We start from the raw sequence: 15,560 nt of genomic DNA, 5'->3' as shown, positions 1-15,560 counted from the left end.
TTATGTTTTGCTGCTTCTCCTTTGACTACCAATCAGTTCCATGTGACCAGTGCTTACTGCCCGCCTCCTGGTGTCAGGGGTTATAGTAGATGCTGGCAGTATAACCCCAATGGTCTGCAGTTAGTACAGTGTGACAAGCACTTCAGTAGCTCATAAACTTGGGAATCTGCTGGACTTAAAGTCAGGTTCCTTAAAGAAATTCATGTTTCTAAAGACCCTTCATAACCTGACCTGAGCCCTCTCATCTTTTCTCCATGTACTGTGTATTTCATCACACCGAGTTATCAGAAATCCAGTTTTCATTTTATATTCTCTCTCCTTTATAAATGCTGTCTCCCCTACCTAGTATGCCTCTGTTCCTCTCCATTGGGTGATTCCAACTTGTCCTTTTAACATCTTCCCAGGCATCATGTTTTCTGAGGTCGTCTGACTCCCAGAACCTCTCACTCCCAGCTGGGTTAGATACCCACTTCTATGTGGCCATATCAATTTAAGAATAACTCTAGCAAAGGACTTATCACACTGTATTGAAAATAACCTGCCAACCTTCCCTCCAGAGCCGTCCAGGGCAGGGACCGTGTCTTCCATCGAAGCGTCTTCCACACCCAGCACAGTTCTTGGCAATAGCAGTGATCATTTGTTGAAAGAATGAAAATCCCTGGTTTGTGAGATTCCTAATTATCCTTTCTTCTTATGGATATTAGCCTCTATTTAATTTATTTATATATCCACTTACATGGGCTTAACTCAGAAACCAGTGCCTTAATACAATAATATATGAATCTGTTGCTCCTGCTTTTGCATAACCTTTCAAAGGACGAGGATATTTCCACTCACACAGCTGCACCACTAACTTTACACAGAGTTGTTTTATCAGATTGGTAGGTGTTATTTATTCATTCAAAAATATCTGTGAAGCTGCTACAGTCAATAAGGTCTCTGGAGGGTCCAGGCCTTAAAAAAATAATACAGGGAATGACATCTCATACAATAGTCAGCTCTGAAAATCACATACAATCAATTATCTTTAACAGTCTCCTAAGCCAGACATTGGAAAATTCCTGTGTATAAGTATGTTCTTGGTGAGCCTTACAGTGTCTGTGTGGCCCCAAGTCTCTGCCTTGACAGTGTGGAAGCAGAGACCATCTGTAAATAAGTGGGCATGGCCGTGTTACAGTAAAACTTTACTTAGAAGAAGTGTGGCTCAGGAACCCTGGTTTGAGGACCCTGCCTCCCAAATAAAGTGGAGGTGTGTGTAGGCACCGAGGAGGTTCAGAGTAAGGAGAGATCACACATTTCTCATCTCAGGAGATTGGGAATGGGTAGCCCAGAAAGATGAATTTGCAGTTCAGAATGAATTCCAAAATACCAATGAGCAAAAGCAGTCAGGATCAGGCAAAGTTAGGAAAGCCCAGAGAATGTTCTGGCTGGTCGTTCAAGAAAAGTTTCAGAGCAAAACTCGGAGGTCTTTTCGTTAAAAGCCTCAGGGAATGTTGCAACCTTGGTGACAGTTTGCCATTACAAAAAGAGAAAAGACGAAAGGTACATTATAAAACAGAATCTTTCTGACATAGAAAGTTTTTGTTCTCAACATTCTTTGGAGGTCAGAGTTCATTACTGATTATTTTGGATAAGCTTACTGTATAAATTCAGAAATAAAATGTGTTATATGCATCACTAATGTATGCTGTCATTGATCTTTTATTCACAGAAAATAATTTTTTTTTTTCTAGCACCAATAGCTGCAGGAACTGGCCCAAATTTTTCTCTCTCAGATTTGGAAAGTTCTTCCTACTACAGTATGAGTCCAGGAGCAATGAGGAGGTCTTTACCCAGCACATCCTCTACCAGGTAATTTGATGGGTGGCTCTTGTAGTTCCACACCTTCATTTTGACTCTGAGCCTGGAGGCTCTTGCAATGTGAGTGTACTGGTAGCAGATACTAGAGAAGTGTGTTCAACCCCAACAGACTTTCAGTCTTATTGGGAAGAGAAAGCAAATGCACATGCTGCAGAAATATACGTGTGTGTGTGTGTGTGTGTGTGTGTGTGTGTGTCAGACAGTAGAAAACAATGAGCTAAATTGTATGACATAGGCCAGAAATAGTTAAGGAAGGCTTTATCCAAAAAGATTGACTTGCATTCAGCTGTAAAGGTTGGTTTCAAGTTGGCAAGGTGGGAAGGAAAAGGAATAGTGTCTGGGTGGGGTGAAGACAGGAGCAAAGCCTAGAGAAAGGATGCATGATAAATACAGCATGTTCTCAGCAGATTAAGGACAAGTTTGACTGGGGAGGAGGCATGTGTTTTGGCTTGTTTGGCAAAACATCGACACTGGCAACACCGGTTCCGGTCCCGGTGACTACAGCAGACATTACAGCGCAGTCCCAGGGCGTTTGCCCCCACAGATCTCAAAATCAGGCTGTTGGAGCTGTCCTGCGACACAAAACCCACTTGATATCTTAGGTGTGTGGTCACAAAAGTGAATGCAGTCCTGCGGCAGGGCGGGGCTGGCTCATAAAGTCTGTTGCCCCAGGAGACCTTTAAAAAAAGTAAAGCTGGAAAAGCACAACCAGATAAGGATTCCGGGGTTCTGGATCCCCTTGAGGTCACAAAGCCCAAATCAAAATGAAGCATTTTGCAAGATCCTGTTGCCTCTAGATAACCGGTACCAGAAGGAAAGGGATTAGGCATTAAACCCACAGTATTCTTTTACAAATTGGCTTTAGCACTGGACTGTGACAACAAAGAAAAGAATGGTGCAGAACGATCTTTAATGTTTGTGTACTTTGCAGAAAAACGTTTCACAAAGGTATATTCTCCTTTCAAGCAAGCCCTGGAGTTTTATGATTTAAAACAATGACCAGATTATAGAAATTTTCCTTGGTGGCGACTCCGTCTTACCTTGACTTTATATATTTTAACCAGCATTACAAAAAGAAAGAAAGAAGGAAAGAAAGAGAATCCACTTGGTCATGACGAATACCTTGAAAACAGTTAAATACCAGTTATTCCCTAAATATTACCGCCAGATCGTACGCTCATCTTTCATGTTGTTTAAGGGTTCCCCTTAGCTCGTTATAGTATCGGATCCTCAGGAAAAAAAAAGTCTGAAATCCAAAGTACATTTATGATGAAAGAATGAGATTGTGAACACATTCAGGTGTTAATAATTTTGAGGATTTTTAATGTTTGCTGATGGAGGGGACATTGTGCGTAACTGCACTCAGTCAACATGAAAAAGCTTTGCAAATACTTGTGGGCAGTGATTAATTTAAAAGTTGATGGGCTGTTTGTTTTTCGTATGTGTGCTGCGCATGTACCATGGACTTCCCAAACAGTCCATGTCTCCCCTCCTCTCCTGACCCCCCCCAATCCCCGTCCTTTTGACTTCTCTAGCTGTTTGTTGCCTTGTGTTGTGATTCTGTGAGTGGAAACCTGGTTTTTAATGTCATTTAAAGGGCTACTGTCATTCTCATATTCTGCAAATAACTAACCCTGATAAGGAGCTAATTATAAACAGCAGCAGTAGTTAATAACTTGGTAATATGTTTGTTTTACTCTCATTAGGCTCTCCTAGGATGGGTTTTTTTTTTTAATTATTCTCTAAATATATAGACTCAGCAGAATTATCTGTGTACAGGTTAGAAAATGTGCCCAGAAGAATACTGCAGATTTACATATAGAAAAGTTCATCAACCAATCAATATTTGTTCATGCCGGGCTAATATTAATCGGTCACGTGGTCTGTAGCAGACACTGTATTAGCTGCTTTACATCCCGGATATGATTTAATCTGCATAATACTTTTACCATGTAGACGGTGTTGCCAGTTAACAGCGGATCAACCCAGGGGCCAGAGAAGTTGAGTAACTTGCCCAAGGTCACAGAGCTAGTAAATGGCACAGTCTACATTCAAATTCAGGTGTGCTGGAACTTTAAAAACATAATATTTTCGCATTTGATCCTCTTAGGAATGGGGCTTACTCTTTCAGTAAGGAATGATAGAACATGAAGCCCCCTAAAAGTAATATCTATTATCCCTAATTTTCCTTAGTTCTTAGGGTGTGCTACCTTGAATTACTGTTACCATCTTTGAGATTTGTACATGTCCTGCCTCCCCATCTGGACAGTAATTCCCATAGAGGACAGTGTGTAAATGCTCCATTTTGTCAACGGACATTTCTTTTTTTTTTCCATTGTATTTTATTTTATGTTATTTCTTTCCAGTGTTCCAAAATTCATTGTTTATGCACGACACCAGTGCTCCATGCAATACGCGCCCTCCATAATACCCACCACCAGGCTCACCCAACCCCCCACCCCCCTCCCCTCCCGCAACAGACATTTCTTAACAGGGACATTGTCCTAGGCACTGTGAGTATAAAATCAGGTAAGATGAGCCTTACGTCTAATGGTAGAGACTGACATGTAAATGGAAGTTTTCAGCTCAGGGTCCTCTGAACACTCAGGAAAGAGTCATTTTGCAGATTTGTGGGTGCAAGGTAAGGCTTCCATGCCTTACATATCATCAGAATTAAACAAGTATTTAGAATGGAGGTGATAGTTTACCTTAATTTCTAGGTACAATTGCTAGGAATACAACCAATTCCACACGTAGGAAGAGATGGTGTGTCTCTCCTCAAAAGAGTACTTAGCTTTTTCTTAGGTAGAGATCTTACTAGTACTTTCTTATTTTCCTCCAGTGTTTCGGGGAGAATGGAATCAATGTGTTAGAAAGTCAAGAGCAAGAAACCACAATCAATGACCGATTCATTTCTAAGTTAAAAGAAAAAAAATAAAGGAGATGGATAGTCACTAACTTCAGTGCTGTTCCCCTTGGTGGTAAACATCTCTAAAATCACAGAGGGGGTTGTGTGAAAATTGGGATAAAGTATACTTTTTTATCCCAAAGAACTTCAGCAAGATAAATCACCTGTCAGGTTTGTGAGGTCAGTAAACTTTGTCTTGGAAGCCTTCACATGACCATCCTGGCACCTCTAACTTGCTCCACTCCTGGATCTTTTTCTCTCCTCTATGCTGTACCTCCACTCTCCAGACATTTATCCTGTATCAACCTCAGAAAAGTCCTTGCTTTCAAATAAAGGTGGGAACTAATATCTACAGACTCTCACCTTTAGGATTAGCAAGTTCATGGAATATTTGTGTTTTATTAGAGGACACCAAGGAAATCAAAAACTTGAGAAACTAAAAAAAAATTAATAACAGAAGAATTACAGGCCACGGAGTTGGCCTTTTGTGTTGGATCTCAGTGAATCGTGACACTTGGGCTAATGCCTATCACAAGTACTCATATGGCTGTTTCTAAGTCAAGCCCAGTTTAGCAGTTTTTGAGTATCTGCTATTAGCCAAATATTGTGGTAGGCACTACAGATTTAAAAAGAAGAAGAAGAAGAAGAAGAAGAAGAAGGTGATTTCCCTATAGAGCTCATGGTCCCATCAGAACATAGAGGTCTTGCCTTTTATTTGCCAGGAAACATAAGGGAAATATTTATATTCATTTTAACATGTATTCTACCAACTTCCAAAATGGTTTCAAGTCACTTTCAAGTTTTAAATACATTAGGTACTATATTAAATATAGATAGAGAAGCCAGAAACCATATGGGAAAAATGGGAGAGATTGTTATATCAGGAGCCTGACCCAAGAGTTGTACCTTAACATTTAATCCTGAGATTCCTGGTTGCCAAGGCAAGAAGAGGAAGCACGAGGTTACAGAAGCTGCGTTTTCTGATAAAAGGAAAGAATAGAACTTCATGCAAAGAGATCGTATTTTTTTCTGATTTTATGTATTGGAAGGAATTTTTTGTAAACATCCTTCTGTTAAAAAAATTTCTAGGAGGCGCCTGGGTGGCTCAGTGGGTTAAGCCTCTGCCTTCGGCTCGGGTCATGATCTCAGGGTCCTGGGATCGAGCCCCACATCAGGCTCTCTGCTCAGCAGGGAGCCTGCTTCCCCCTCTCTCTCTGCCTGCCTCTCTGCCTACTTGTGATCTCTGTCTGTCAAATAAATAAGTAAAATCTTTAAAAAAAATTTCTATTCGAAGTAGTTTCATAAATTATAGAAAAGTTCTCCAAGTGGCTATTTTTCATTGAACTTCAAGGAAAGCCAAGCAAAGAACATAAAATACGCTATTAAAGGTTTTCCTTTGGGTACTAAGCTAGCATGCTACAGATATGTTGCTTTCCTGTGGTCTGGCTTTAATGAGACCAGGACTTAAAGGCAAAGCACACTGGAATACCAACTTTAATCATTAGAATTTCTTGCCTTACATTGGGCCCTCCACATTTTCTTATTCGAATTGCAGCCATCGCCTCTTCACTGTCTCACTGCTCCTAGGATCCATCTCCTCCTTTTTGCTTTGCTTTTCCAAAGCCACCATCTGTACGCCTACAAGAGTGGACTTCCTGAAATCAGCTCTGATGTCACTCCCTGTTGACACTTTCTCAGGGAGTCTCCATGGCCGACAGGATAAAATCCGGATTTGTATCATCTGCTCTCACCTCCACCCCCTTCTTTCACTCTGACACAGCTGGCAATTCTCTGCATGTGTCACACCTTCCTCATGATGTTGCTTCTGCCTGATACGCACCTCCCTCCTGGGAGCCATGTTCAGAGTATCCGATAACCTGTGTGACAGGAGCGTACCGATTAGAACGGGTGCTGCTCTGCCACCAGACTCAGGCTGAGTCCTGGAACGCCCCAGATGCACACGACGTTAGTCCTTTAGTTGGTGCCTCATGAGGGCATCCTGGGGCACAGCTGGTGTGGCAAGAGCGGGGAAACTTGAGATGGTGACACTTTGCCAATTGATAAAGAAGTATTTTAGAATCTTGAAATAAAAATGGCTGCCTGAGTGGTGCATCAATGAAAAGCCAGTCTCTCCGTGCCCTCTTCTTCCTTACGCCTGTCTCCTCGACACTCACTCACAGACAGCTCAGGAACTCTGTCGGTCAGGAAGCTTTTCCCAACCTCCCAGGCATATCATTGTTTTCTTCTTTCATCACGAAATCTACTGTGTCCTGTATGTGCTTTCATCATAATACCTCCATTTCTCTTTTGCACAATTTTATTTGCCTCTGCATCTCTATCTGCTGGACCGTGAACTCCATGGAGACAGGGACCATGTCGGATGCATCTCGATATCCCAGCATTTAGCACAGCACCTAACACATAGAAGGGATACAGCACGTGTTCGATAAATGAAAACATATTAAAAAGTCTGTAACCTGACACACGAGGAAGAGATTTCCCAGTGGGCACTCCCACTAGGTATGAAATCTATTCATTCTGGTAGCATGTTAGTGACATAATCAATTAAGACAATTAGAACATATTAGCAACATGGCATTTCACTGTCTTTTCACTCCTGAAGCCTCAACTTGGGAGGAAAACTCAGTCCTTCAACTAGAGGAAACGCTGGAATTTCCCAACCATACCTCTCCAAAAAAAAAAAAAAAAAAATACCCAGAACTTCATTTTGGTGACCTCTGTGTAGACATCAAAAGAGGAAGGGCATAAAAAGGATTGGGCCATTCTTCCTCAGAGGGAAATGTACTCCTTCCCCCTATTTTTATCTCTTTGGATCATTATATTTGTCTCTAGCATCTCCATCAGAATCTGGACTAGGGCAGCTATGCAGCAAATATTTTTTGAATGAACAGATCCAAGTGGAAGGTGAGAAAACTTAGGGAAAAAGAGAGAGAAGCAATCCAAGCTCTTCTGGAGGGCTGTGAACCCAGATCTCTATTCTTCCTGGGGTGCCAGAGGGATTCAGTGATGTGTTGGGACATTGCTGCTGGCTAGGTCCCCACCGCTGCCCGAGGAGACACTAAATGCAGTCTTCCTGCAGACATTTCCAGGTGGAGACGGGAGCAGGAGCCAGGCCCCCAGTTCCTCAAAGGAGAAAGGAACAGGATGTGGCAGCAGCATCTTGAGGGACAATAAAAATCAAAATCCCAGACACTTGGAACAACACAGACCCAAGACTTTGTTCCACATCCAGTGACTCACTCAACTGAACAAGAGCCTAAAAAGAGTCCTAGAGCTACACCCGAGTTGCCCAATTGCTTCCTCCTTTGGCTTTCTTTCCACCAGAGATGCGCTATCCAAGAGAGGTGGTTTGGATGGCTTTTAAAACATGTCCCCATTTGTTATTTCAGCTCCACAAAGCGCCTCAAGTCTGTGGAGGATGAAATGGACAGTCCTGGTGAAGAGCCATTTTACACAGGCCAAGGGCGCTCCCCGGGCAGCGGCAGTCAGTCCAGCGGATGGCACGAAGTGGAGCCAGGTGAGCCGGGCGGGCACGCGGGCGTGTGGCCAGCGCGCCCACGTCTACAACACGCGTGGGGGCCGTGTGTGCCTCGACGGAAGGAAGCCAGCTCACGGCGGCCGAGCCTTCCACACGAACACCTGTTCCTCTCTGACGGCTGCTTCCACCAAAGGGGGCCCGGGAGCACATAGAGCTGAACTGAGAGGCTGTCAGAATGGGCTGTGGCGCTTGACTCTCATATATCCTCACCTACACTACAGTCCCAGATGCCTGTGCCTTTGCTTTCGCATTTCCCCTAAGTGCCTTTGGGGATTGGCTTTTGGGATTATCTTTTCATAATCTTGGAGAAAAATCTGTCAACTCTTTCAGCTGGATGGCTAATCTCAGAAAGGAGAGGAGGGTCCCCGTGCTACCGTATAGGCTTGGACTTTTAGAAAATGAGGAGGTGCTTAAATGTGTTTTCAGGTTACTGGGTATCGCCGTGAGCGCTTTTCTGTTGAAACGGAACAACCATCTTTCTGTCCGTCTCTAGTGAACTAAGCAAATGTTAACGGCTAGCCTGACCTCCCAGGATAGTCTAGTCTTGGCTCTGAGTCTTGAGAGGAATGTGAGCAATTCAGCTAGCAGAAGCTTTTTGAAACCTTTCTCCGTGTCTAACCTCTGCATGGATAAGGGAGCATCTTCTTGTGCGCCTTCTTCAATCTGTGAAGTCACATGGGTAGAGAGGATGGGGTGTAGGCTTTGGGAATAGAGAGTCAGAGTGTAATCCTGGCTCTTGCTGCTGCTGGCTGTGGGGTTATAGGCAAACGACCCAACTTCTCTGAGCCTAAGTGTCTCCGTGTTCATAATCTGTCGATACTAATAACTGTTTCAGTGCTCTTGAGAATGAGGTAAGGTAACACACACAACCCATCTAAGAGTTATACCTACCTAGCTCCGAGGAACTTCGAAACAAAATGCTTTCTGATCCTTCTGCCCCCACCTAGGCCTCAGAGGGATTCCTTGCAAGAACAGACAAGCACCAAAGAGATTTCGGAACTAACCCTTTTGTCTTCAGATCTTAATACCACTCTCTCCTCCCTGACATACCAAAACACAATCCTCACAGGGAATGGCATGAGAGAGATTTTTGGGGCGATGGAACTATTGTGTATCCTGATTGTGGCGGTGGGTACAAGAATCTATACATGTGTTAACATTCACAGAAGTGGATACCTTCCAGCCCCCAGCAGTTTTATTGCATGATAATTAAAAACAAAGAACCTCAGGCCCCACAGGCCGGGTCCTTTATCTTGCTCCTTCTACTAAAATGCACAAGTTTCATTTTGTCTTGCTTCTACTTAATACTCTCACTCACTCATTCAGCCATCCTCACTGGGAACTTTCTGCCTGGTCCTGGGAACCGAAAGGTGAATGGGAAGGCTCTGGCTTTGGCTTTCAAGGAATTCACAGTTGGGGGTGGGACACAGATATATCAGGAGATCATTACATGGTGATAGTTGCAGAAGTACAGAGATGAGGACCTTGGCCTCCATCTTCTCATTATTTCTAATGATTACCAACACAGCAGTCAAGGTGTGGTGGATCTTCTAGAAAGGTCATACACATCTGCTTCGCAACACTCTTAGCTCACGCCGGTTCACTGAGAGTGCCTAAGAAATAAAGCCAGGCCTAAATGCAGATGAAAATGCTGACTCCCCATTGCCGCCAACGGCATCATCAGCAAGATCTCAGGATAGTGCCAATGAAAAGTTTATGTGCTATTAAAAAATTAAACTTCTTTGAACCCTTTTTAAAAGGCTAATTAGAGTTCTAGCCAGTTTACCTGCTTCAGTGAAACTCGGAATCGAGATATATAGGTTTGGTACATGGTGCTTGAGTGTTGTATTAATGAGGTTTTATACACAGTGAAGCTGCTTTATTGTGTTGTTGTACGTGAAGCCCCACCCCCACCCCCCAGACTCTTCTCCGGGTCCTTAAGTAGGTATTTTGGCGGAGGTGAGGGGCATATTGGGGACAGAGGGAGGCAGGTTGGATATAGGGTACTTTGACCTAGTGACTCTTTTTTTCAGAGTAATTCTTTTCCAGTTTGCACCTTATGAGTCAAATGATCATAAATTTTAACATCTGAATGCCTAGATCCCTTGCAGTCATTAAATAATGAAAGCTTAACTGCCGAATTCTTTTTGGGTAATGATACTATATATGCGGCATAATAGAGAAATCCCCCACAATTATACTGTATTCTCGGATTGACTGTCCATCCGCTCTCTCTATTGCATCACAGAAAAATGCAGTTTCATGGTGTACGTGTTTGAGCTTGGGGGAGGACAGTGGATACATTTACACTTGGCCATATTCAGCATAGAAAGTCATAATTGAAACAGGGCCTGAGGGGACATTAAAACTCAACCGAAGGATGTTGTACATGTGCCTGGTGACTTTGGTGTCATTAACTCACACCAGCCATTTTAAATGGATAATTTATGCTGCCAGATGGTCCTTTTTGGGGATTTTCCATCTAGCCCAATCCCCTTTTTGGCACAGAGAACACCCTTATGTTGTTCCCACACTGATCCGGGCCTGCATAGCTTTTCCCTGGGGGTACAGTTCATTGAGTAGGAGGCTTTTAGTGGTTCCCTCATGTAAATTACCTTCAGAACATGTTGGGAGTTACTTATACTGAATGCACCAGCAGCCTCTTGGTTGCCGACAGAGGGGATAATTCTCTCAAACAAATACGAAAGGATACTTTGTCTATGCCTCCGATGTGACACAGGAAGCACAGCCTGTCCTGACTCCTCACTCAGAGAGCTTTGCATCTGTTTACCTGCCCTCAAATGCTTTTTCAGGACTCCCGGCCAAAAGAGGGCCGAAGGTGGCCAGAGGAGACAAATTTCCTTGAGCAACAGGAAGGCTTTGGAAAGTAAAACAAACCAGACATGCAGTAAATTACATGGGCTCTTTCAAATGTCTTTTGTAGTATCCTGTTCCCCATTAGTTTATCTCAGCAGTCTCAGTGCAGAGCTCTTATTATCTGGGAAGAAGGGCATAGGAGATGAAAGATGATGTTAGTTTAAGAACATCAGACAACCTCAAGCTGACTTTTGCTTCTCTTACAATGCTGCATTTGTTCCCTCCACTTAGTTTCATTTCCCAGTTATCTCAAAACTGGGTTAGATTCGAAGCTTTGAAGCTAATCACGCACTGATGAAATGAGTCCTGTGAAATTCTATCAAGCAAAAACTCACATACCATCAACTCTTGTTTATCTGTACAAATGAATAATTACAGAGAAACTCATAATGCAAGTAAATAGGAAGCCAAGAGGCGCCTACGTGGGCTCAGACGCTACGCACGGTGCTTCCATACACATGGTAAAAACTGCAGTTATGATTGTTGGAGTACCTTCTGTATACCAGGATTTTGTGTTTTGTTTTGTTTTGTTTAATTACCCTGAATTGTGCAAGACAGAATGGAATGATCTTGCCTCAGCAGAGAAGAAAACAGAATTGTAAAAGGTTAGGTGACTTGTCTCAGGCCACACAGATAGTAAACCTGTGGATCCAGGGTCCAAACTTGAACCTGAGTCTGAGTGCAGAGATTAAGTTTTGTCTTCCACGCTCAGTAACCTCTTTACCATAATGCTTACGCTTATAATTGAAGATCTCATGTCCTGGGCTTGTATTGAAATTAAAAACATAATAATAAAAATGAAAAAATAACTCAACAGAAAGACCTGAAAAATCCCCCAACTTTTCTTTATCCCAAAGCCTTGTTGTATAACCGAAAGTCAGAGAAGGAGTGTGGGTTATTAAACACACATAGGACACAATATATGAACAAATAGTGTTAACTTTTAACTGAGTAAAATGTTAATTTTTTTCCCCATAAAATCAAATCATCTTCAGCATTTCGATCTTTGTTCAAATAAGATGTCAATCAGAGAGGCTCCCAGTGATCTAAAGACTTGGTGTTTTTCTTCCATCATTCAATAATTCGTAACCTTGCTTTTCTTTCTTCATACCCCTGTCTACTGCTGTCGTCTCTGTTCTTTCTAGAGAACGTACACTCCGTGGGCAGTGGGACTTAGTCTGTCTTTTTCACTGCTTATCCCCAGCATCCTTATCAGCATCTGGTTCATAATATGTACTCAAGAAATATCGATTGATTGAGTGAAGCCTACAAAGCAGGGAATTTGGGGTGTTTTCAATAAACCTAAACAAAATTTGCCAGCAGTAATCTTCCCAGAATTGATGTTTGCTATATTTTCAATCCGTAGACTCTTACTTAGTCAAATCTAATTATTAACAAGTAGTAAGCCAACGACAGCTCAGGCTCGACCATGGGCCCCATTGACAAGTAATGGTGTATCAAACTTTATTACAAGTATTGTTCGCCTTAAAGGGTATGCCTTTAAATGAATCAACCCTTTTTTTTAAGATAATACTTATTTTTTAAAAATTTTTTTAAAAGATTTTTTATTTATTGACAGAGAGAAATCACAAGTAGATGGAGAGGCAGGCAGAGAGAGAGAGAGAGGGAAGCAGGCTCCCTGCTGAGCAGAGAACCCGATGCGGGACTCGATCCCAGGACCCTGAGATCATGACCCGAGCCGAAGGCCGCGGCTTAACCCACTGAGCCACCCAGGCGCCCTATTTTTAAAAATTTTTTAAATTAATTAATTTATTTTTAAAAGATTTTATTTTTTTATTTTGTTTTATTTATTTCCCCCCAACTTTAAATAGGAATGCCTTTAATGTTTTTCTAGATAGATAAAACCCTAACCTATTTTTTTTAATTTTTTTATTCTTTTTTTATAAACATATAATATATTATTAGCCCCAGGGGTACAGGTCTGTGAATCGCCAGGTTTACACATTTCACAGCACTCACCATGGCACATACCCTCCCCAATGTCCATAACCCCACCACCCTCTCCCTACCCCCCTCCCCCCGGCCACCCTCAGTTTGTTTTGTGACATTAAGAGTCTCTCATGGTTTGTCTCCCTCCCGATCCCATCTTGTTTCATTTATTTTCCTACTCCCCAAGCCCCCCACGCTGCATCTCCACTTCCTCATATCAGGGAGATCATATGATAGTTGTCTATCTCTGACTCACTTATTTTGCTAAGCATAATACCCTCTAGTTCCATCCACGTCATTGCAAATGGCAAGATTTCATTACTTTTGATGGCTGCATAGTATTCCATTGTGTGCATATATATATATATATATATATATATATATATATATATATATATACATACACATACATACATACCACATCTTCTTTATCCATTCATCTGTTGATGGACATCTAGGTTCTTTGCATAGTTTGGCTATTGTGGACATTGCTGCTATAAACATTCGGGTGCACGTGCCCCTTCGGATCACTACATTTGTATCTTTAGAAACCCTAACCTATTTTAAAACAGATCAGAGGAGGTAGCACACTCACTCATTGACTTGTGCAGTGTTGAGTTTCACTGCATGAAAGAATACTGTTCTCCATCTCTCTCTCTCATCTTCCTTCACTCTAAGTGCTGATCAGTATACCTCAAGTATGACTGATCAGTATACCTCAAGTCAGTCCAACTCACTGAATCTTTATTAAGTGCTGACTGAGTGCAGTATGAGATATGTACAAAGATTACTCTATCGGGTCCCTATCTTCCAAGGGCAAATCACATTTCCTCAGTTGTCAGCCACTATCTGTAAGATGGGAACTGTTGTTTCCGGTCCATCTCTGTCACAGAGTTGTCACAATTAAATGAGGTAATGAATTTGAACTTCCATTCCAAGTGCCAAAGTCCTTTTCTAAAGTGAATGTTCTCTAATCGAGTGAGGTAGCATTAAGATTATATTCAGCTAATGGTGGTTGAAAGGAGACAAAGGTTTAAATCCCTTAGAAGTAAAAGAGGAGTCCTCCGGACTCTACGGAAAGCGCTCAGGGAACAAAAGCTCCCGAAAGCGAACCCGAGCGGATTACTCAGCGCGCCCCGGGTAAGGGCGGTGCAACTCCGCCTGGGGCAAAGACGCTTGAGAATCACTACAACAGGTCCCTCCCCCAGAAGATCAACAGGAAACCCAGCCAGGACCAAGTTCACCTACCAAGGAGAGCGGCGGAATTCCAGAGGAGAAGAAAGCAAAGCACGGAACTCATGGCTTTCTCCCCATGATTTTTTAGCCTTGCAGTTAATTTAATTTTTTTTTCTTTTTCAATTTTTTTTTCTTTTTCTCTTCTTCTGCTGAATTTTTTTTAACTTTTACCGTTTTCTTTTTTTAACGTTTTTTAAATAGTTTATCTAATATATATATTTTTTTCCTCTTTTTATATTTTTTCTTTATCGGCTTTCTTTTTTTTAATAGTTTCTTTTTTTTTTTCTTTCTTTCTGAACCCCTTTTTATCCCCTTTCTCCCCCCTCACAATTCGGGATCTCTCCTGATTTGGCTAAAGCATATTTTCCTGGGGTTGTTGCCACCCTTTTAGTATTTTACTTGCTCCTTCATAAACTCTTATCTGGACAAAATGACAAGGCGGAAAAATTCACAACAAAAAAAAGAACAAGAGGCAGTACCAAAGGCTAGGGACCTAATCAATACAGACATTGGTAATATGTCAGATATAGAGTTCAGAATGATGATTCTCAAGGTTCTAGCCGGGCTTGAAAAAGGCATGGAAGATATTAAAGCAACCCTCTCAGGAGATATAAAAGCCCTTTCTGGAGTCTGGAGAAATAAAAGAACTAAAATCTAACCAAGTTGAAATAAAAAAAGCTATTAATGAGGTGCAATCAAAAATGGAGGCTCTCACTGCTAGGATAAATGAGGCAGAAGAAAGAATTAGCGATATAGAAGACCAAATGACAGAGAATAAAGAAGCTGAGCAAAAGAGGGACAAACAGCTACTGGACCACGAGGGGAGAATTCGAGAGATAAGTGACACCATAAGACGAAACAACATTAGAATAATTGGGATTCCAGAAGAAGAGGAAACAGAGAGGGGAGCAGAAGGTATATTGGAGAGAATTATTGGAGAGAATTTCCCCAATATGGCAAAGGGAACAAGCATCAAAATCCAGGAGGTTCAGAGACCCCCCTCAAAATCAATAAGAATAGGTCCACACGCCGTCACCTAATAGTAAAATTGACAAGTCTTAGTGACAAAGAAAAGATTCTGAAAGCAGCCCGGGAAAAGAAGTCTGTAACGTACAATGGTAAAAATATTAGATTGGCAGCAGACTTATCTACAGAGACCTGGCAGGCCAG

At 42.1% G+C, this 15,560-nt stretch overlaps 1 protein-coding gene across 6 annotated transcripts in view; it reads left to right on the top strand.

Moving 5' to 3' along the window:
- The window catches only part of NFIA (nuclear factor I A), a 371,542-nt gene that overhangs the window by 254,509 nt on the left and 101,473 nt on the right, over positions 1-15,560 (top strand). For all 6 annotated transcript variants that reach the window (XM_047728046.1, XM_047728048.1, XM_047728045.1 and 3 more), the window contains exons 5-6: positions 1,734-1,851; positions 8,179-8,306. In XM_047728046.1, the coding sequence (XP_047584002.1) occupies positions 1,734-1,851; positions 8,179-8,306 (246 nt within the window). The remainder of the gene's footprint in view (positions 1-1,733; positions 1,852-8,178; positions 8,307-15,560) is intronic.

The sequence above is a fragment of the Lutra lutra genome, chromosome 4, assembly GCF_902655055.1.
Source record: "Lutra lutra chromosome 4, mLutLut1.2, whole genome shotgun sequence".
Lineage (NCBI taxonomy): Eukaryota > Metazoa > Chordata > Mammalia > Carnivora > Mustelidae > Lutra > Lutra lutra.
This window is presented reverse-complemented; position numbering and strand designations above follow the sequence as displayed.